The sequence below is a fragment of the Thermobia domestica genome, chromosome 3 (genome assembly GCF_964235325.1).
Source record: "Thermobia domestica chromosome 3, izTheDome1.hap1.1, whole genome shotgun sequence".
Taxonomy (NCBI): Eukaryota; Metazoa; Arthropoda; class Insecta; order Zygentoma; family Lepismatidae; genus Thermobia; species Thermobia domestica.
Window position 1 is genome coordinate 87,229,009 of NC_137456.1, and position 22,621 is coordinate 87,251,629.

The window sequence follows — 22,621 nt, forward strand, 5'->3', positions numbered from 1 at the left end:
CCCAATGTAAAAACTCTATGGAACAGACTGATGAGCTGTCGGCACAGTGAAAAATAGAACAAACATATTTGTTCTGAGAATTTTCAAACAGGACCAATTTCTGATCAGTTAACATGCATAGGATCTGTCCTTATATTTCCTACTTACTTTAAAAATATATACTGATAGTACAACAAGAAAACATTCAATTATGTATGGTTCGGCATAAGTTTTAAATACTATTTCTGTAGACCTAAACGATTGTAATGTAATGTGTGATACGATGGTACTAAATAAAAATTTTCCAGCATTATTTGAATTTAATATCCAATAATAAATAAGCCAAGTATATTTTGACACTTAACGTAACATCCAAATGTATAAATAGGCCACACAAAATCCACAATATCAGGGAAAACAGTTCACTTTCAACGCTTAACTTATTTTAACATATTATTACCTCATTGCTTGCTTTTTCTATCTTTTCGTAGTTTTATTCATTGAATATTTATAAACATACACATATGCTTTTACTCTAATGTTTGCAATCCGGAAGTTAACGCGTTACTGTTTTCGCTTTGCACTTACAAGGGAACCTTCCGAAAATGATAGTTGCAGTGAATGATGTGACCTATGCCAATTGAAAGAGCTGTAACAGAGATGAGCATTCCCAAAAAATTAGCTGCCCATAGCAATAGGTTCAAGAAATATAAGGGGTGGAAGTTCGGGAAACAGCAAGGTTGGACAAGGAGGGAAAAGTGCAGATTCCCCAAAAAAGGGGGGCACGTCAAAATACAATGCTGACAAGTGATGTACAGTATAGAAAGAGATTTGCCACAATAGGGAACAAATGAAGGCCACCAGTGGGGTTAACAGTGTTGCCAACTGCAATGAAAAGTACATGTTTTGCAAAGAGCACTATATGAAGTGAGTGCAATATTCAGTGTCAACCTGTCATATAGAACATAAGATATGACGTTTATAATCAGTGGTACAATTTAACAAAAGAAAATAGGAAAAAACAGAAGTACGAAAAATACGGAAAAGATGGAGTTGGCCATAATGCGCCACATTTGATCACGAGCTGTGCATATTAGAATGAACAAAACAAGAAGCATCGGCTATGCAGGAAACCGACGTACCTGAAGTCGAAAAGAAAAACGAGTTCCAAAGTTGGCAACACTGGCCATGAACATCCAGACAAGTCTAATATAGTTAGGCCACTCGCTTTACAAAAAGAAAATTCCGGCAACAGGCATCACTCGGAATGCATCAATGCTATAGTGATTGAGGCAATGTCAAGTCGGGGAACATGAAATGGTTGGGTTGAGCCAACAACGATAATAGAAATAGTGAACATTATGTCATGGTTGGGTCGTATATGGGAATATACAGGGTGTTCCACCAAACTTTGTGACCTGAAAGATTTGCGAAACGAACAAAAATGTGACGGGTCAAGTTGTGCAGGAATGTACCAATGTCAGGGGGTGATTAAAGTCTGTGAGAAGCAAGTGCCCCCACGATCCCCATCATAGGGCCCCAGGAGCCAACTTCAAACTTTCAAATGGCAACAGGGACCGAGTGGTACCTCTCTCGATAGATCATGGAATGTGCAACAACACCTATTTCCTATATGAAGCATGTTTTTCAAAATGTCCGCCACAAATATATGTTGTTTCCTAACATGGCATCGAACATTGTGATCTCAAATTGCTACGAAGCGAAAAGAGATGTTGCAAATCCAATTGCACAGGAATGTACTCATGTCGAGGATCAAGAAAACTTTGTAAGAAGCAAGTCCCCCAGGGCCCCCATCATAAGGCTCAAGGGGTCAACCGCAACATTTCAAATGGAAACAGGGGGCGGATGATATTTCTCTGGATAGATACAACACCGCCTATAAGAAACATTTGCTATATGAAGCACGGGTTTCAAGATGGCCGCCAAAAATGCACGTTCTTGTCACCGAGCAGATATTTTTGTCGGCCATTTTGAAATCCCATATAGTAAATATTTCTCATATGCGTTGTTGCATATTCCAAGATTTATCGAAAGAAATATAACTCGACCGATGGTGCTATTTGAAATTTTGAAGTTGGCCCCTGGGACCCTATGATGGGGGACTTGGGGGCACTTGTGTCTCACAGAAGTTTGTCGCCCGCTGACATGGGTACATTCCTGAACGACTGGATGTGTCACATTTTTTTCGCTTTGAAACTATTTCAGTCGCAAAGTTAGGTGGGACACACTGGATATATCATATAGGCGGTGATAGTACGGCAGACAGCAACACACAGCAGATCAAGCCTTTGATTATGTTTGCTTTCTACAGGTGTGGATATGTGATAGAAAGACCACCAAAGGTTCCGACACCTCTAGAGTACTGTTTCGAGACATGCACAGGCGATCATTGTACCATTTGTGACGGATTGGCAGTATTCCGCTGTGCTCACTGCAAATGTATCTTCTGTTTGGACCATTGTCTCATCGAACAATTGCACGTACAATGTGGACGAGCATGTACAAATAATGCGAAGGCTAATGCCTGTTGCCGGAATTTTCTTTTTGTGAATCGAGTGGCCTAACTATATTAGACTTGTGTGGATTTTCATGGCCAGTGTTGCCAACTTTGGAACTTGTTTTTCTTTTCGACTCTAGGTACGTCGGTTTCCTGCATAGTTGGTGCTTTCTTGTTTTGTTCATTCTAATACGCACAGGTAGTGATCAAATGTGGCGCATTATGGCCAACTTCGTTTTTTCCATATTTTTCGTACTTCTGTTTCTCTATTCTCTTTTGTTAGATTGTACCACTGATTATAAACGTCATATCTTATGTTCTATATGACAGGTTGACACTGAATATTGCACTCACTTCATATAGTGCTCTTTGCAAAACATGTACTTTTCATTGCAGTTGGCAACACTGTTAACCCCACTGGTGGCCTTCATTTGTTTCCTATTGCGGCAAGTCTCTTTCTATACATCACTTGTCAGCATTGTATTTTGCCGTGCCCCCCTTTTTTTTGGGGAATTTGCACTTTTCCCCCCTTGTCCAACTTTGCTGTTTCCCGAACTTCCACCCCTTATATTTCTTGAACCTATTGCTATGGGCAGCTAATTTTTTGGGATTGCTCATCTCTGTTACAGCTCTTTCAATTGGCATAGGTCACATCTTTCACTGCAACTATCATTTTCGGAAGGTTCCCTTGTTAGGTTCTTAGGCCATGCTGTTTAGAAAATAAAACTACGATCACCATGGCAACGAGACGGATGTGACGTCACACTGTTTCAGTCTATACAAACATACACAACGCACACGCTGTTCCAAAGACAACCATTACACCATCCTATCTGGCATGCACTAACGGTTCTAAGTCCAGAAGCCATTGTACCCACTCTCAGGCTACACAGTGATGCTATATCGAAACTTTTTGTCCAAAATTACAAATACTACAGTCAGTCTAACATTATGTATATAATTATGGGCCACCCTGTATATTTTATTAATAACGCTACACTGTCAGAAAGTGCGTTCTCATTTAAAAACCCAGAAAGGGTAGTTTATTCTTGTGGTTGAGTATTTTGGAGCATTCTTTTTCTAAAGCCTGAGGCGGGTAACGAACGTACACCACACACACACACACACACACACACACACACACACACACACATATACACACACACACACACACACACACATACACACACACACACACACACACACACATACACACACACACACACACATACACACACACACACACATACACACACACACACACACACAACACTCAAAGTTTCAGTAATAAATGCAGCATGATTTGATTTAATATAAGAAATGAAACAAAGAAAGTTCAATGCGATTGTCTGTGCTATTTATTATCATTATTATTATTATTATTATTATTATTATTATTATTATTATTATTATTATTATTATTATTATTATTATTATTATTATTATTATTATTATTACATATTATGCAAAGCTTTAGACTAAGACTAAACTTTTTCGCTAATGCGATATGTGCGAAACGTTAAAAAAAATGAGTAAATGTTTCAGGAAACCTCAAACTTTTCGTTTCAGAGCCAGAAATCACGTTTATATTATCGCGAATTTTTGCGAAATTCGGCATTACTTGCGATAAATGCGAATAAAAGCGAAAAAGTTGAATTCTTGCTAATTATTTTTAATAATAACTAAAATGCGTATTTCCAATATTATTTAACTTAAAAATCGTTGCATTTTACCGAAAACGTGCGTGACGCTAAATTATGTTTTCCATAAAATCCGTAAGCTTCCATGGTGTGATGTCATTTTCTGGGATTTTCAACGCCTCTTTGTGCGTCACTAAGGCTAGCCGGGATCCTTATGCTCACCTTATTGCCGGGAAAACGAAAAACTTGCAAAATAAATTAGAGTTAGCTCAAGCAGGAAAATTTGGGTCTGCTACTGCAGGGTTAATTTAGAAGGGTAATGCTTTTCACTAGGCTGAAGTTGAAGTAAAGTTGAAAATCTGCATGCCAAACGTGCTGATGAAGCTGCAAAATTATACGCAAGTAAGTGACGATACGAGTAGTTCTGCGTGGAGAAGACGAAAAGCTCTGCGAGTTATTTGATCCAGAAACTGTTTCACTTCATAAAGATGTAGATATCAACAAAACTGAACTGTTGTTTAAATCGTTGACTGTTTTTGTGGTGAAAATGTTCATGATCTGTTGGTTGCTTTCGGTGAATTTAAAAGTAAGGTTATTGAAGTTCTCAACACTGAGGACAACGAAGTTGACATTGTATCATTAAAAAAAGTTTAATTGTATCACAGTTTAAAAGTTAACCATAGGTCATTTGCTGTTAGCTCGTTCAATATGGTTGCCACTCTCGAGTGTTGATGCCGAGAGATTCTTTACGAAGTATAATATGATTGTTACTGACAAGAGAACAAGAAGACTTGGTAATGTCTTTGCTGAATGTCATTCTGTTTTTGTATTAGATACACTTTACTACCAAAAATATACTGTTTGCAAGTAGCATATTTTTAAAAAAACTTGTGCTACATTTAAAAAAATAAATGCGACATAAATGCAAAAATTGTGATAATTAATACTACAAAATATCAAAATTGTTGCGAAAAAGTTTCGTCTCTACTAATGGGTTAACACAATGAAATGAAAAAGGCTTATAGCTCTCATGATCTTAGCAAACTTTTCACTTCCTTTCACTCAAAATTGCGTGTCTAGGTGATTTTTATATCACGAAAACATATTTCAACTACTAGCTAGTTGTACGGCCTCTGTTTCCTAACAATAATTTCTTAGCTGTATTTTAAATGTTTTCCCATAATTTTAAAGATTTTTTGTTAGTGTTTCAAATAATTCTCATGAGTTGAAAATAGTTCTATGAGTGTTTATATATATATTAAACATGAATTTTATAACAGTATTCTGCTTCATGTGGAATATTGTATTATAGAGTTTTGCACTGCACGGGAGAGAAACATGGACACTACACAAAAGCGATGAAAAAAGATTGGAAGCTTCCGAAATGTGGGTGTGGAGATGAATGAAGAGAATTAGCTGTATCAAATGAAAAACTAATGAGTGTTAGAAATAGTAGTAGATAAAAGAACCAATTAAGATATAATTGAAAAGAGAAAGAGAAACTGTTTGGAGAATGGGTGAGCAGGGAGTATATCATGAAGGACATGCTAAAGGGTATGGTGGAAGAAGGAAGGACGACACCAAAACAGCAAATCATGCGTAAAGACGAAGAGATTAACTGAAGACTATGAAACATAGAAACTTCTCAGTTGCGGTAAGTGATTTGCCAATAGTGGCAGAATGTCTACGAGGATGATAATGATTCTTTTTAAAATCAAATAAATCCAGATATATTTCATGAAAATAAATGTTAAATATTATATGCAAAAATAGATTGAGAAAAAGTTAGTTGAGGGAAAGAGAAAATTACAATAATTCCAATAATTTTCTCCTCTTGTTTAGTTTCTTCGGAATTATTCTCTAAATTACCAGACCAACATACGTTGTTTTAACAAAATAGTATAATTTAATTATATGTAATTTTCATGTGACATACAAATAGTGTTCCTTTCATGCAGCGAACCGTCATCATCGGGCGGGGGTAGGACTGAGAGGGCAGCTTAATTTTTCACTCATCTATCACACGTTCATTTTCATTTCTCTACCTTCCCTCTCAGTTGCGAATATAGTTGAATTACTCGTGGGCAGTTGGTGGGAGTCTTGGAGAGGATGATCAGTGGTTATCTTCCTCTGTTTGAGGTGAATGTGCGCTATTCCGTCCTGACTTGTGAATGAATCCAGTGTTGTGTTTATTTTATTTATTTTTTTTTTGCATAAATACTACACAACAAACAATATATCTATATATTAAAATGCTAGGTTTATATGTTTGTCTATAACAGAAAAGTTTAATATATAGTTATAGAACAAAGAAAAGTTTATATGTTTGTATCCAATCCTTTCGACAATGAGATCTCGGAAACCACAAGTGCTAGAAAAGTGACGTTTTCTATGGTCGATTTCAAATTTTGTGTAGATTCTCCAGTTCTAATTGAAAATTTAAAAAAAGTGGCCGTTATTTCTTTATCATATTTTTTAGGGGGTACACTGGAAGTGTTGAAATTTTTAAGAAAGCAAAGCATATAATACGAGTTAGGAGTTATACATTCCAACATAACATAGTTGTATATAGGGGTTGTATATATCTCAGGCGTTTTGTTTTGTGGCCAAACAATGAAAAACGAAGGATAACCATTTCTCCGGTCTAAGATGAATCTTTATTGTTTGGAGTATTTTATCCAATGAACACCATATATCACTGACATTATAATAATTAGTGTGTGTAATGTATTTGCTTATTACAAACCGCATGCAAGTAGAAATGAAACACTGGTTATACATGAATTAGAAACTCCGATCACAAGTAGGCTCAAATTTTGCAAATGGTGCGAGATATTGAAAAAATAATTGAAAAAATCTCCCCTTTATGGTACCCCTTGCCGATTTTTTTAAAAATCAAGACATCCTTCAGTTGTGTCTGTAAAGGGGCATGTATAGATGTTGTGAGGAATGGCAGGGAGATTCATGCTCATATATGAATGATGTACTGTGTAGGGAACTCAATTTCAGTTAATATATATAAATATATAAAATTTTGGAAAGTTTTATAAAATCGCACCATTTTCTTTGTTCTTGTTTTTCGTTTAAGAGAGCTCTGTATTTTTGTTTATTCTGATATTTTCTCCTTTTTCGTTTCTATTGCTTGTTTTTATTCTCTGGCCATATGTTTCTGTTGACAGACATGGTAGTTTCGTACACCTCTCAGTCTCCTAACCACGTTTCCTCTCCCACGCTGAAATTTCGGTGAGAACGTGCCCACGGGATTGTCACGGAAGTACCGTTAATTCTCATGAACGTCTCGGTGTGGTATTGTGGCGACCACATGCACAGGGCCGGACTGGTTACTAGTTGGCCCCGGTGGCTGATATGTTGTTGGCCCCGAATTCTCAATCCCCCCCATCCGCCATTACCCCAAGTGCCAACTGTGTTCCCACGTTAAAAACACATTATTATCTTAGATAAAGCACACTATTCTTTAGTAGCCACACAATACATTATACCATAAAGACCATAATATGTAGCTAATCAGGGTATATGTTATGTAACAATATTTATGAGATCAACATAGACAGTAATCATTAACATACTTTTTTCATCTTGTCTTGGGATGGCTGAAATTTGTAATTTGTTAATAAAGAACTACGGACAAATTAATTTGAGGTTAGTAATGGCGGTTTCAGTATTCGTGAACAAGGGGTACAATAAGCTGCAAAAGAACGCTCACTGCACGTAGCCCGAAATAATTTTCCGGGGGAGGGCGGATATACCTTCCGGAACAACCATGACAAAATTTTCTCGTAAGGACGTTAATACCAGTAAGCACTTGTGGTCCACGAACTGTGTCAAATATTCAGATTGTGTGTATTTATGCAAATCTTGTGTACAAATAGGCCTACAGTGTGTCGTAATGGAATTATCTACTATGGTTGCGACGTGGTAAAAGATGAGTGCTACCAGAAATTGGTGTAATGAATTTTCATTTCGATTTACGTAATTTTATTCCAAATTTTTGACCTCCTCTCTTTTTTCAAAATTTTCATTTGGCCCCCTTTTGATTTGGCCCCTGTCTAGGCGGCGATCGCTGCCTAGCCACCTGGGCCAATCCGGGCCTGCACATGCAGTTTTCATTTATAAATGTTCAAAAATAAACACTCTTATGGGTAAAACTTTTATTTCAGATCCGGCTTTACTCTTTAGGAAAGAGATCAAATCTAATTTGGAGTAAGACCGAAGTTTAATGTGCTCAAAAGAATGTGGAAAAGAGGTATCGCGATTCCTGTAGTCTGGTATCTTGTAATTAAATAATACAAAGCTGATAATCCAAGTGCTAAACCTAATTGTCCGACTAGTATTAAGGGCTTGTCTTTTTTCGTCAACTAAACACCCAGACAAGTTTAAGACATCCGAAAACTGAGAAATGCCATTTTCTTAGTGGAAAACGGCAGATGAGAAACAAACTACGGAGCTACTTAAATTGGGTCGCATTAGACTGTTTCTGTATCAATAGAACCTCACCGTCTGCTGAATTTCAATTTTTGGGGTGTTTTTATGTTGGGATGTTCTGAGAGCTACTGAAGAGAAAATTAAACTTGAATTGGATGACTAACATGCTGTAGAAGTAGCTTAAACTAAAAGTATGGAGTCAGGTAAACTGCTTCCAAATCAGTCACTGATTCGTAGTTTCAGTTTGCCAACGCTTCCGTAATTTGTGAAAGGCTGGATATTAAAGACTGAAAGTTCTACCTTACTTTCCTATTACTCGTCGTTGTTTTAAATATTAGCTTGTCGGGAACATCAGGGCGTTGTGTAGTGCGGCCGCTACTATTTGTGCGAGTTGTGGCTAGGAAAGTCATGGTGCGGATCTATTCATTGTATATTCCTCGTATAGATGTCTTTATGGCAACCAATTTGATTCAGATTTACAATCAACTTAAGCTATCTGTATTGATTGTCGGAGATCTGAATGCGTATCATCTACTATTTGGCTCCCATCCCCACTGATGATCTGGTCATCGGATGGTGGAGTTCCTGGATGAGATTTGGATGCTTTTCCATAATGACGGTAGTCCTACTCATTTTTCTATGGATCCGGTACCTACTCGTTCATTGACCTCTCCTTGTATATTATTTCCCTTGCGGCTTCCCTTACACAGAGAGTGCATTCAGATTTCTATGGCATTGATCATTTTTCAGTGATCACTGAAGGTCTTCCTATTAACAATTCATGTCGTCTTCCACGATTCAACTTGAAGCGTGCTGACTGACCAACATTCTGGGAGTTCAGTGAGTTCCATCCTGCTGATTATTTACCTGTATGTTCTGCTGTAGATCTATTTTGACCAGACTGTTATCAGCACTGCCTATGGTTTCATCTCAGAGTGGAGAGGCAACAATCCATGATTCAGAGCTCCATGGTGGTCTGTGGAAATTCGTGTGTTCTTGAAGCCTTTAGTCGACAACCTACTGTTGACAATCTTTGGCGATTTCGCATTCTCCGTGCCCATGTTAAATATTTGATTAAATCTTCAAAGGCCAAAGTTGGAAAGATTAAACGTTTCTCAGTAGTCGAACTCTTATGACTACTGTCTGTCGTTAGGTTCACATCATAAGTGGCCATTCTTCCAGCACTAGTGTGCCTGCTCTAACACCATATATCAGATCGACACTTTTCGGCCATCTCTGACTCTCTACATTATTCGGTGAAGTTTAATCACTTTCGTACTTGTATCGAGAGAAACTAAAAATTTTCGTGTCCTTGTTTTGGAATATTATAACATATCCTTCATGTCTCTCGAGTTCGAATCTACCTTCAGGATTCGTCAAATACTGCTGTAGGGAATGGTCGTATATATTGCGCTTGTCTTGTTGATCTGAATTTGTATCTTGGTAGCATTCATCTCACATTTCTTGACACGACCCACTTTTGAATTTTCACTTTTGATTACGGATTACATTGACACCACACATTCATAATTTTAAATACTCTTGTCCCCGAGCTCTGAATTTGCTTTGTGAACTATCTTAACGGTCCTGGGGTACTGATTGTATTGTTCTTTTACGATTATATCACAGTCTAATTCGGTCCAAGTTACAGTACGGTTGCATTGCCAATTCACCTGTTCGTTCCTCCCTATTAAACCAAGTTGACACTGTTTATCACCTGGAAATTCGACTAAGCTATTGGTTTCTTTTCGCAATAGGCCTGTTCCTGGCCTTTATGCAGAAGCAAATGAACCTATCATCGTAAGAAACTTCTCAGAAATTATATAACTGATGTATATGGTATTTCTGACTACTTATGAAACTTTCCGTTGCGTAATGGCCAGATTTACGACAGATATGTAGCTTGTCCTCGGCCAAGCCCGTAGAATGTTCGTGGTTACAAGAATCTCAACACTGATGAATTTGAGTGGGGTTCTCTTTGATTATTACGTGTTTGTGTCCTCCTCCACCGCGGTTTACTTTACCATGGCTCGATCTTCAGTTGGCGTCACACACTGAACAGCATACAAGTAACTAGGGGCCTTATGCAGAATCATTCTGAGGCGTGATTAGGTCATACTAAATAGTTCGACTAACATATGTTTCCTGCAGTAGCCAAACCTTTAGTATGACGCTAATCACACGTCAAAACGATTCTGCATAAGGCCCTAAGAGTTCGGAGCGTTACAAGGACGGTACCCTGATTTTAACGTAACGTAGCCTATATGGACGGTTCCAAATGAGATAATTTTGTTGACTAAGCCTTCGTCACGGATGAAGACAGCTAAGAATATAGTCTGCATCAGCTGTATTCAGTATTCATTCCTGAACTAAGAAAAAGTTTAGCTTACTCGCGACTATGCTCTTCGGTTTCACTGCATCGTGTACTTATCTGCACTGACTCACAAAACATCATTATAAGCTTACATTTTAATATATCTAGTGAAAACGCTCTAGAGCAAGACATTCTTTTGAGATGCCATGAGCTACAACAATAGGATTGTGTCGTCGTTGTCTGTTGGGTTCCGGGACATACTGGCATCGCCGTACCGAAACGAGCGTATCGACACATCAGCCTATGTTTCATTGGCTGTAGTTACGCTCGAATATTCTACCGTGCTCTATTCTTAGTAGCTATTTCTTCCAATAGATGCATTCTCAATGGCAAGTGGAATGAAACCATGCCGACAAAAATAAGCTTCACTCAGTTATACCTCTTTTGGGCAATTAGCAAACGTCGCACAATGGTCTGAAAATAGAATTTAGCCGGACAAAGTCGTAAAATTGGGAATAACGAAATTGAATAAATCTTGGTGGGTTATGCTGTCAATAGACTGGATATACCATTTTCATGATATTTCTGTCGGGACCCTATCTGTCCTTTCCCAGAACCATACGAATGTGTCTTCTTTGTTACCACTGCTGTTTTAGATATGCTATTCCGAATGACAGCTGTGCCAAATGAAGGTTAATAAATTCAAGACAAGTATGGCTTTCGAAAAGTAATTTTAGAGGCTGAATGTATTAAATGTGACACTTTCCTGTGATGTTCTCACGGATGTGGTACTCCTACATTTTACACTATTAAGTATGACATCATCCTATGACTTGATTATACAAATTTTCTAGGAGATGAATTTTCAATAGTCTAGAACTTGCAAGAAGGGGCTAGTAGAGGTTTGTGGCATGTGAATTCATTTGAAGAGTACGTTTCCCTATGCAATCGACGTATTTTCTCGTCCCACTTTATTCCTTTTTACGATTTGCGGGTATTATTGTCCAACTATCTTTCATTTTCAGACGTGCGTAGTAAATTTTAAAGGGAATCATTATAAGAAACAATTATACATCGTATGAATATGATGCTTTGCCGTTATAAGTTATGTTTGGACTGTTATGTTTTAAAGTACAGAATCGCATTGTTCTGTGTACTTACAGGAAAAACAATCAAGAATCATGGTGACAAACGGAACACTGTTTGAGGCCCTACGCAAATGAAACTCCTAACTGTTGCCACCTAGGTCAGCTGATTCTCTAGAATACTTCGTGACGTTCGTGTTCTCACAGTATCTTGCACAAGTAAATGAAGAGAGTGTGCTTCAGCTGCGTAATCGACTCAAAGGTTACTGTAGAACTCTGCGGAGCAAGTGGGTAAAAGCTGGTTACAGAGATCACCTATTTCGTTCGCAAAACCATAGTTGGCTCGATAGAAGATTCAATGTACCCTGGATTACTCCGACTTCTGTACCACCTGATAAACCACTCAGCAGTACCAGGCCTAAAGAACGACCAGCCAAAGACTTTTCGTCCGTGACAGATAGATCCAAGTGCCGAAAAACAGATTAACTACGGTCGGAGACACCAACTAAAGAGCTTATATTTGCTACTAAATCAGTTTTTCATTCAGAAGGGAAACACGCTGCAGCAGATCTATTGTCGCAATCCACAGAATATTCTCCTTGACGTGCAGTGAAAATCCGTCAGGTTTGGAGAGAAACCAGAGTAGAATCAAACCAACCTACGCCATTGTCTGATGATGAAGCATTGTTTTTCCTAATAAAAACAAGGATGTAAAAGTTCCAATATTCATATACCAGACAGGAGGCTAAACGTCGAAACGCAGTCATCTATCCCCCATACGATAACATTCTAAGTGCGAAGAAGAGGTGTTATCCAACAGGGATTGTCGTTTCAGAAGAGGGAGCATCTATTCCACTGCAGTGTTTTATCGATCATACCACAAAGCGTCTGTGCGAGACTATTCAATTTCTTGAAGACATGTGTTTCGCCCGTCTGGAACTAGTCTGTAAATGATGCTGTGATGGCAGCAGCAATTACAATGAGTTCATGTTGAGCCTCCCTAGCTCTGCAGCTTGTGCTCACGACGAAGTAACTGACAACAGGATTTCAACGGAAACAGTTTTAATGTTTACTCTAGTACCATAACAACTCACCGCTGCAACTATAGTCCGCGTCACCCGAATTGGCGTGTGGCATCAGCTAATAACCTCGCAGTGCCCTGTTACTTAACCTTCAGCGAAGAATCTAATCATTCATAATTGTCCACAAATATGAACAAAATCAATTATGAATGATTAGATTCCTCCCTGAAGATTTGGTAACAGGGCACTGCAAGCTTACTGGCTGATGCCACACGCCAATTCGGGTGACGCGGACTACAATTTCGTTACTAAAGTAATTGTGTGGAAAAATCCAGTATCCTCCTCGACAAAGTACTGCAGACCAATCAGTTTTAAATGCGTCAAAGAAACTGCAAAGTCTATAGTTGAGGAAGTGGAAAAAGATCGGAAGGAAGTGATTGTTAAGGAAGAACATGTAAACGTTTATCCTTTGCTTCTTAGTACAATGCTAGATACTAAAGTGATAAACGTTCTAACCGGATCATCTAGTCAGTGGTGTTACATTTGTGGGTGCCTTCCCTCCCAGATGAATGATCTTCGACAAGTGTACAATCGACCACCTCGAGAAGAAACTCTTCAATATGGCCTCTGTACTTTACACGCTTGGATCAAATTCCTTGAATGTGTTCTCCACATTGCCTACAAGCTGAAACTGGAGAAAACTTCTATTTGAGGCACTACAGCAAATGAGAAGAAAAATCTTAGTGACCAAAAAACAGCTACTCAGCAAGCACTTAGGAGAGAATTGGGCATCACGGTAGATCAAGATGTTAAAGGTGGAGGCACGTCAAACACGGGGAATGTGGCAAGGAAATTTTTCGCACATCCAGAAAAGGCTGCAGATGCAATTGGAGTAGAAGTGGATCTAATAAAATGCTTTGGCATCATTCTCATGGTTATATCTGGTGGTCGGCCCATTAACTATGATAAATTTGATGAGTACACTAAGGCAAACTAAGGCAACTGCCTCACTGTACGTAAAACATTACGCTTGGTATCAGATGCCACCAACAGTGCATAAAATTCTAATTCACGGATCACAGGTGATCACTTTTTAGTTCCTATAGGTATTCTTTCGAAGGAGGCACAGGAATCTAGGAACGAAGATTTCTGCTACTACCGGGCGCATCATTCCAGGAAGACTTTTCAAATCCATGTCACGACAGACATACTACACAACTTGCTCGTGTCGTCGGATCCAACCATCTCACCCCTTACTAGTGCAAAGCGAACGCCAAAAAGGAAAATGCCTCAGGAAGCACTTCGGCTGCTGCAAGGAAACGAAACGTCTTCACTTAGGCCCGGACTTCTTGAAGCTGCAGAAGAAGGGGTAAACACAGATAACACAGAAGACGAAACTGATGAGAGCGATGATGATGCCGAATGAAGCCCCAGATATCATCGGGATACATGCATGTGGACGTTCATACTATTTCTAATTCACAGTAAAAGAATATCTGGGGCTACAAGAATATTTTTTGTAATTAAATGGACATCTTCCACTCAAAAACACCTTATTCTTTTTTCTTTGTTCAAATTTAGGTAAATGAAAATTGAACTTATTTTCGTGTTTTATTATCCTTACTATCTTTATGTTTATTTGGTAGCAGAATCAGCTTTTGTAATCATAATTATGGGAGGACATGCATTATGTTGGATGTTGTTGTTATTAGTGTATGTTGTAGCATTTCCCACTTAAATATGTATGGACTATTTAAAAATAAATGTTTCAATTCTTTTAATAATTTCTCTGTTAACGTTGTCTCTGTATTTGCCCATGCCATGGTTAGCCCACAATCACTAGAAAAGTTAAATGTAGTTGAGCCGCAGGCACGTAGCCAAGGGGGAAGGTCCGGGGGGTTCGGACCTCTCCTTCGAGACCAGAAATGAAAAAAATTAAGGAAGGATGAAACAAAATGAAAAAAGAAAAAGAAGGATCAGCATTAAAAATACAGAAAGCTACAGAACGCTTTCTGGTTACTCTTTCTTGTGAGGAGATTTGTATCATTTGCAATACATGGTGGCGAGGTGAGCGAGATATCCTGTAAGAGTCAGGGAATTTGAAATTTCTAGAAAAGTTACAGAATTCTCAGAATTTCTGCTATTAGTCAGGGAGATTTCAAGCTTCCGAAAGCATAGTGCCGTTGAGTAACAGCGTGGATATTTTTATCGTAATTTTTCGTCATCGCATCCTTGCAGAATCAAACATGTTATTTCAAAAACAATTTTCTACTGCTCCTTTAACCTGTCATTTGGACAGTAGTTGACGGAATAATAAAAACAAAAATTTATATGGAAATGGAGTTCTATTAGCATTTGATTCAACAGCAAAAGGAACGCAGATAAGACATTTTTGAGTATGTAGTTTTTATAATAGTGAATATGTACTTTTCATAATAGTTGAGATCATAATGAAAGGAAAATTGTTATATTTGAATGAACAAAGAAAGGAACGTAAATATTGTAAAATCTTTTTCAATACTTTTTAAAATTCCTTTATTACTCGAGATTTCTTCATAGTTTGTTATTAAAATACTTACCAAGATATCCTCATTTTATTGTCCTAACAAATCAATATATGTTGATAGTAAAGTAGTTTAAATTGATCAAGCTCCTGAGCCTTCAGAATTTCATATCACGCCCCCTCCCCCCGTTACAAAATCCTGGCTAAACGAACCAATATATGTTCTAGTAAAATAGTTTAAAATGATCGAACCCCTGGTGTGATGATCACAGTATTTCATGTCACGGACCCCCTCCCCTTCACGAAATCCTGGCTACGTGCCTGTTGAGCCGTCATAAAGTAGCACAGGTAATATTAATTAATTCTATATATTTTACAATGCTACACATGAAGGTATTGGTCCAAACTGCATACTATATTAGGGCAATGTTTGCCTTAAGTCTTTGTAACATTTTCAATGCTCTCGTAGCATCAGTTCTACAGCAAATATTTTTGTCCGGCAAACACCGTGTGCGTGGGTTTTCTCGGGGTTCTCCCGTTTCCTCCCACTTCCTTCATTCCACCATTTCATTCATTACTCATCATCACCGTCTCCTTTAGCCTAACCGGCATAACCGTGGGACGTAAAACTCAAAGATTTCATTTCATTTCATTTTTGTCCGGCTAAATTCCGTTTTCAGTCCACTGTGCGTCGTTGTGTACTAGTCTCCGAGGTGATGGGTCATCACACATTTGAGTATTGTGTACTAACATTCTCAAATTCCTATTTAGTGTGTGGTGCTAATGATCCGTATTGAGAAGACTGTATTATTTCACTAACTATTCGGCATATTCTTGTAGAATATCCAGAATATTCAGACCTCAAAGAACGTTTAGAACTATCTAAAAATATAATTCACGTTTTTGGGGATAATGTGGTCTTTATTCATGTAATTGGATTGGTTAGCGTACCTTGAGAAATTTATTTTTTAGATTTTCTTGTTACAATGTTCTCTTATTACTATTTTTTAAAAGTTATTTTATTATTAATTTATTTATCCTTTTGTTTTTAAGATTCATTGTGTTTTGGTTTGTTCTCTCAAATTTTAGATCTTATATTAGGTTGTCTGAAAAGTATTGAACTTTTGGAGGTTAAAATGGAGAATACATTTATTATGATTTGAAAACAACATTATGAAACCACATGTGCACCATTTTTATCGATGATCTTCTGCTATTTTTCTGGTTAACACCCTTATACCATCGCTATAGAGCTTCTGTGGTTTCTCGTAAAAAAAAAAAAAGCGACAGTTAATTTTACAATGCCTTTTTGAAACTAACTTAAAATATTCAGTGAGTTCTACGAAGATCAAAACAAATAATAGTCTGAGAATGCCAAGTATGGACTATGTGGAGGATTCACTAAAACCTTCCATTAGTTCTCTCAATTTCTGACTGGTCACTAAAGATGTATGGGTTGGCGTTGTCAGCATGGTATACGATACCCTTTTCTGTTTACCAGTTCCAGGGATTCGTTTTGAATTAACAGGTACAGTCACGCTAATGGGTGATCAGAACAAGCAATAATACAAATGAAACCTTTTGGCCCTTGGACTTCAAATCAATTAGCAGACAGGAATTTGGAGATGCACCACACTACATGTGCATCGGCGAGATAGAAATTAATCTCATATACTGATGAATATGATGTCTGAACATCTAAACTTGGGAAATTCCCACTTTAACAGGATATTGAAAAGAATTCTCCGCGTTTGATGGCGTGGTGCGGTGGTGGTCATGATTCAAACCATTTGTTTAACACTTAATGTCTAGAAGTATATGGTTGGCTGGTTTAAACCCAGGTAGTTTCTTTTTTCAATAAATACCAGCATGTGTAATTTTTTTTTTATTGTACAAGGGAAAAGGGTGTGCTTTTGTTACTTTAGAATTATGACCTTATTATAATGAAAATCTGTGCCTGGAAGAGCAAGATACGGACTATTTATTTATCTAATAATCTTCCAGATACAGCTTGCTAGCCCAGTCTACAGTGGAACAATCAATAACGAAAACCGATAACAGCAACAATGAGAAAGGGAAATGGAGGAAGCTGGTCAAGGCCTATATTTAACGGTACCAATCCGGTATTAACCTGGTGCACCTGTGGGGATAATCTTGGTCAGAATGCCTGTCCACCGGACTTGAATCCGGGACCTCTTCAAAGTGAGGAAATAAAACTAACCATTAATCTACGCCCGCTCTGTATACACCGTTTTGAACGAATCACTGAGCCTTATTGGCTGTTCCGAGGAAAGACAGAATTGATTTCATATACAAACGAAATAAACCATTTGTTTAGAACACTGAAATAATTCAAGAATTAATAATTTTTTAACGGTCGTGGACTACCGAAAAATAATGTTATGAGACGCCACTAATTTTACGTCCCATGGCTATGTCCTGGATGATTAATGGAAGTGAATGATGGTGAAATTAAAATTTTGTGGTCTCCCACCGGAAATTAAACCCACAACCATGTGCACCAAAAGCATACATGTTACTCACCAGACCAACGGGATGGCTTGCGATAATCACAGGGCTGTAGTGGGGGGTTACACGGCAGTACACGCCGTATACCCTCTGCTTAATCTTAGTCATAGAGTGAAGAGTGTACCTTCTGTTTCAAAGCGTATAGTACTTTCTACTTTTGTTTCGTTTATATTTATTTATTTAATCAGGCCATGACTCCAATTTTAACCCCTGGGGCCGCGGTAGCTCAGTGGTAGAGCGTTCACCTCTGGTGCTTGGGGTCCCGGGTTCGATCCCAGACCCCGCCAAGTGAACTTTGTGGTGGACGAATACCGTGTGCATGGGTTTTCTCGGGGTTCTCCCGTTTCCTCCCACTTTCTTCATTCGACCATTTTCATTCATTACTCATCATCACCGTCTCCTTTAGCCTAACCGGCATAACCGTGGGACGTAAAACTCAAAGATTTCATTTTTTCATTTTTCCAATTTTAACCCGGCGTGAGGATGTGGCGTCCTCACCGCCCATTTCTTTGGTAGTCAGTAGTCTGCCACTGGTCTTCGAGGTTGGAGATTGTGCGGGCCGATCACCCGGCATTTAAAACCTACGATCGAGCACAGTAGAAAGTTAAGCCTCGGATGTGGACTGCTTTTTTGGATGCCAACCTTGCAATGGCCTGTATATGATAAATTGATTTGTGGTATTAAGACGCATGGACCCGGAGCCATGGGGTAACATTGGTCAAAAAGAGGGCATCAGGTATGGATGGAATGGTGTCGTGAATGGTTGGTTGCAGTCTTGAGAAGTGGTGATTTAAGAATTGTCATCAAGAAAATAGGATGAATTGCTTTTAGACTATAAAACAGTAAAGTATCCTTTATATTTCAATTGAATTAATACATGCGTCTTAAATTGTTAATTAAAAATAAATGCTTCTGTGCAGTGGCGTATTTACGATTTTGTTTCGGGGGCCTTTGCTAACTTTCGGAGGGGGGCTTTCCCTGAAAATGTGAAAATTCTGCAAGATATTTCATATACTTTCCTATAATAGGTAAGATTTCCGGGGGGCTTAGGCCCGGAAGCCCCCTCTAAATACGCCAGTGCTTCTATGTCTTTTACGAAAGTCATAGATAATTATAAAATAGCGTATACCCTCTGCAAAGTTTAGGACTACAGCACTGGATAATCAGCATGACAGATATAATTAGTTTTCGTGTTTTGCTTTGCGTTGCTCTCCGCAAAGTTTGAGAAGACTGATACAAAATGAAGCCTTGGGAATATTTTAGATTTTTAAAATGGGCTATAAGAATATTACAGCATTCGTTCCATTTATTCGCCGTGATAAATATATTTGGACAGCGCTAACGGTATATAACGGTATAAGTATGGATTTCTGGAACGATCTTGTCTAATCGATGGCGCAACTGTATGACGTCAGCAGCTTTCTCATTGTCTTCACTGCAAGGAATTCTCCTCTCTCTCTACGCCATTTTGCAGGCTTTGAGGTGAGTTGGGTGGTGGTGTTCGTTGATTATTGAGGTATTAATTTGTGTTGGGATAAAGTAATTCACTGTATAGGTATTTAATAAGAAAGGTGATTAGAGTTTGTAAATTTATATTATTTGATTTTAATCTGCTGTAAAAGCTGAGCACTTAGTGTTTTTTCTTTGTTTTAGGAAAGGGCAAGTCGAGTTAGGAACAAACGGAAACAAGCTTTGTTTATACCATTACAATAATGTAAGTACTATTTTTAATATTTTTAGAAATGTTATCAGTAGGGGTTTCATGAGTAAGTTAGATTTTGCGTATATGATTGCTTGATGTGGTTATTAATTTTTAATGGTGATTTAAACATTTTTTTTCAATATTGCTTCATTATGCAAAAATGTATGTAGGTTAAAAAGAGTGGGTGAGAAAATAATGATTATATTAAAGAATTACGATAAATGCAACAAGTAAGTTGAATGCATTCGAAGTTTACTCATATATTTTGCATAGCAAATCACTGTAGACGTCTTCTCCTTTAATAATGCTATTGATCGATCGGACGCCATTTTGTGTAAGTTGAGGAATCTTAATGTTGTTCATAATTTTAAGTAGGTTAAATTTTTTCCTGTGATACTAGTTTCTTGCCGTGTGTTTGAAGGCCTGGTAGTGCAGATAATTCTTCAAAGATTTAGTAGGAATAATTGTTCAAAAATTAAATGTGATTATATTTTAGAAAGAGAAAAAAGTAGGCAACGTTACCTGTATTTAATATAAGGGAAGCTAAGGCGTACCACGAACATTGCTGTAATTTGAAGAAAAAGTCATAAACATTAAGAATATGGAGATATTTGTAGTGGTAGAATTCACATTTCTTGAAAGTAGTGTCCTCCTGTCAAGTGTGCAGATGAGAGTGCAGGGACCCTATTTGAAAGAGGTAAAGTTGAGGGGCACCACCAGAAGTATTTCAAAAATTAAAATTCCCAATTATATCTTAATTCCTGTTGGGTCACTCGAGTAGACTGTTCTACCAAATAGAAAATTTATTGATAAAATACAATGCGAAACATTTTTTTTTGTGAAGTAGTGTGTAGATATAAGTAATTAGTCAGTGCACAGCGTACTGAAATGAATGTTGAGTAATAGTGAAAGTATAGCATGTGTAAGTGTGCTCTTCCACTATCCTTGTTTATACGTATACTGTCGTCGCTGACGCGCCTGCTCCTTATGGACGCACCCATCGCTACCGCTCGGGCCTCCCTTCTACACTCCTGACCTGACTATTAGATAGCAGGATTTTCTAGGCGCTTGCCCATAAGATGCGTACAAATATGATACTCTGCTAATTGTTAACCCTTTGGGGATCTTATGGTACAATTTGTACCATACGGGGTGTTTCATGGTAAATTGCGTTATAACGCTCCTATTTGAGCTTTTTCGTCCGGTTTTTTCTTTTCTTTCTTCCAAGTCTAGAGGCATTGCAGAAGACATTACGGATGGTTTCACATCTTCCTGTGTCGAGACATACGAAGTATTAACGTCATAAGTCTAAAATTTATATTTTCGTGTAATACTTTTTGGGGGGGTTTATTTAAAGTATTTTTGGCGGGCTTATTTTTGCACGTAGAAGATTGAAATTTTGCACAAACATGCAGTCCACCGAGTAGTATTTACCAGATTTTTTCTTCCGATTTCTGCGTTAAAACAGGGGGGGGGGGGGATCCAGAGGTTCAAAAAGTTGAAAAAAGGGATATTTTTACCCAAAAATAGTTTTTTCCTCATTTTCCCGCCTTAGATACATGATGGAGACAAGTGAATGGTACCGCCTGAAAGGCAGTTCTATTCTGAAGAGAATGATGGGCGAAACATGACCCTAGGGTAATAAGGGATGTCTCAGGGAATGTTTAAAAATTTCCCTCTGTATACGGGAATATGGGACATTGTCGGTATATTTTTTTTTTTTTTTTGGCGGGCTTACTTTTGCACCTGGAAAATTGGAATTGTGCATAAACATTCAGCCCACTGAGTAGTATTTACCATATTTTTTTTTTTCAGATCTCTGTGTTAAAACAGGGGGGGTCCAGGGGGGCTAAAAGTTGAAAAAAGGATATTTAGACCCAAAAAATCCCGTTTTTCCTAATTTTCCCGCCTTAGATACATGGAGACACGTGAGTCATACCGCCTGAAAGGCAGTTCTATTCTGAAGAGAATGATGTGCGAAACGTGACCCTAGGGTAATTAGGGATGTCTGAGGAAATTTTTTACCTGAGATCATGGTGGAATTCCTGATAAAATTTCTCCCGCCATTGGTATTCAAGATAGAAACTTTAAATTTGGCACACACATTCAGTCTACCAACTACTATTTATCAGATTTTTTTTGAGATCTCGACGTTCACACAGGGTTGCTCCAGGGGGGCCCAAAGTGCGAGAAAAAAAATTTCCCTCCGAAATTTTCCCTTTGACATTTTTCCCGCTCCTGGTATATGGTATGAGCATGCAAGTGGTATCATTTGAAAGCCAGCTCCATTCTAAAGAGAATGAGGTATGAACCATGATCCTAGGATAAATAGTGACGATGCAGTAGCTGCTTGACTGAAAGTCTAAAAAATAGCCCAAAAACCCCGGATCTCTTAAGGGTTAAAACTGATCAGTCAAAAAAAAAATCCATCCTGAGCTAAATTACGCAAGCTAGGATTTTTTTTTCTTATTAAGGTTAACCCTTTTAAGTTTTTTCGGTCGTTTTCGTCCGATATTGTAGTGTCTTAAGATTCGATTAAAAGAGAACTAAGAATGTTATTTAGTTCCGTTTTATTTATTTATTTTCCAAGAGACGAGGCATTCAAGAAAGCCTTGGAAGGGTCTATACGCTTCCGAGCGTCAGAACATAGGGGGGTATGACATCATCATTTTACAAATTCCCTTTTTTTTTTTTTTACTGATTTCTAACTTCAACATTTTTTGGTGAGGTTCTCTTTAATCCTAGAATCCTAACATTTTCCCTAAACAATCAGTGGACCACTTAGTTTTTGAGAATTTTTTCGGATCTCTTCAATATAAAAGGGGGGTTCGGAGGGACAAAAGGGTAAAAAAGGAATATTTTTTGACTAAAAATCCAACTTTCGTG

The 22,621-nt window shown here is 38.0% G+C and overlaps 1 protein-coding gene across 3 annotated transcripts in view; it reads left to right on the top strand.

Annotated features, from left to right (window-relative positions):
- The first annotated feature begins 19,432 nt into the window (after positions 1-19,432).
- LOC145680581 (uncharacterized) overlaps positions 19,433-22,621 on the top strand; it is a 55,915-nt gene continuing 52,726 nt past the window's right edge. For all 3 annotated transcript variants that reach the window (XM_081751229.1, XM_081751231.1, XM_081751230.1), the window contains exons 1-2: positions 19,433-19,515; positions 19,687-19,747. In XM_081751229.1, the coding sequence (XP_081607355.1) occupies positions 19,746-19,747 (2 nt within the window). In that variant the 5' untranslated portion in view covers positions 19,433-19,515; positions 19,687-19,745. The remainder of the gene's footprint in view (positions 19,516-19,686; positions 19,748-22,621) is intronic.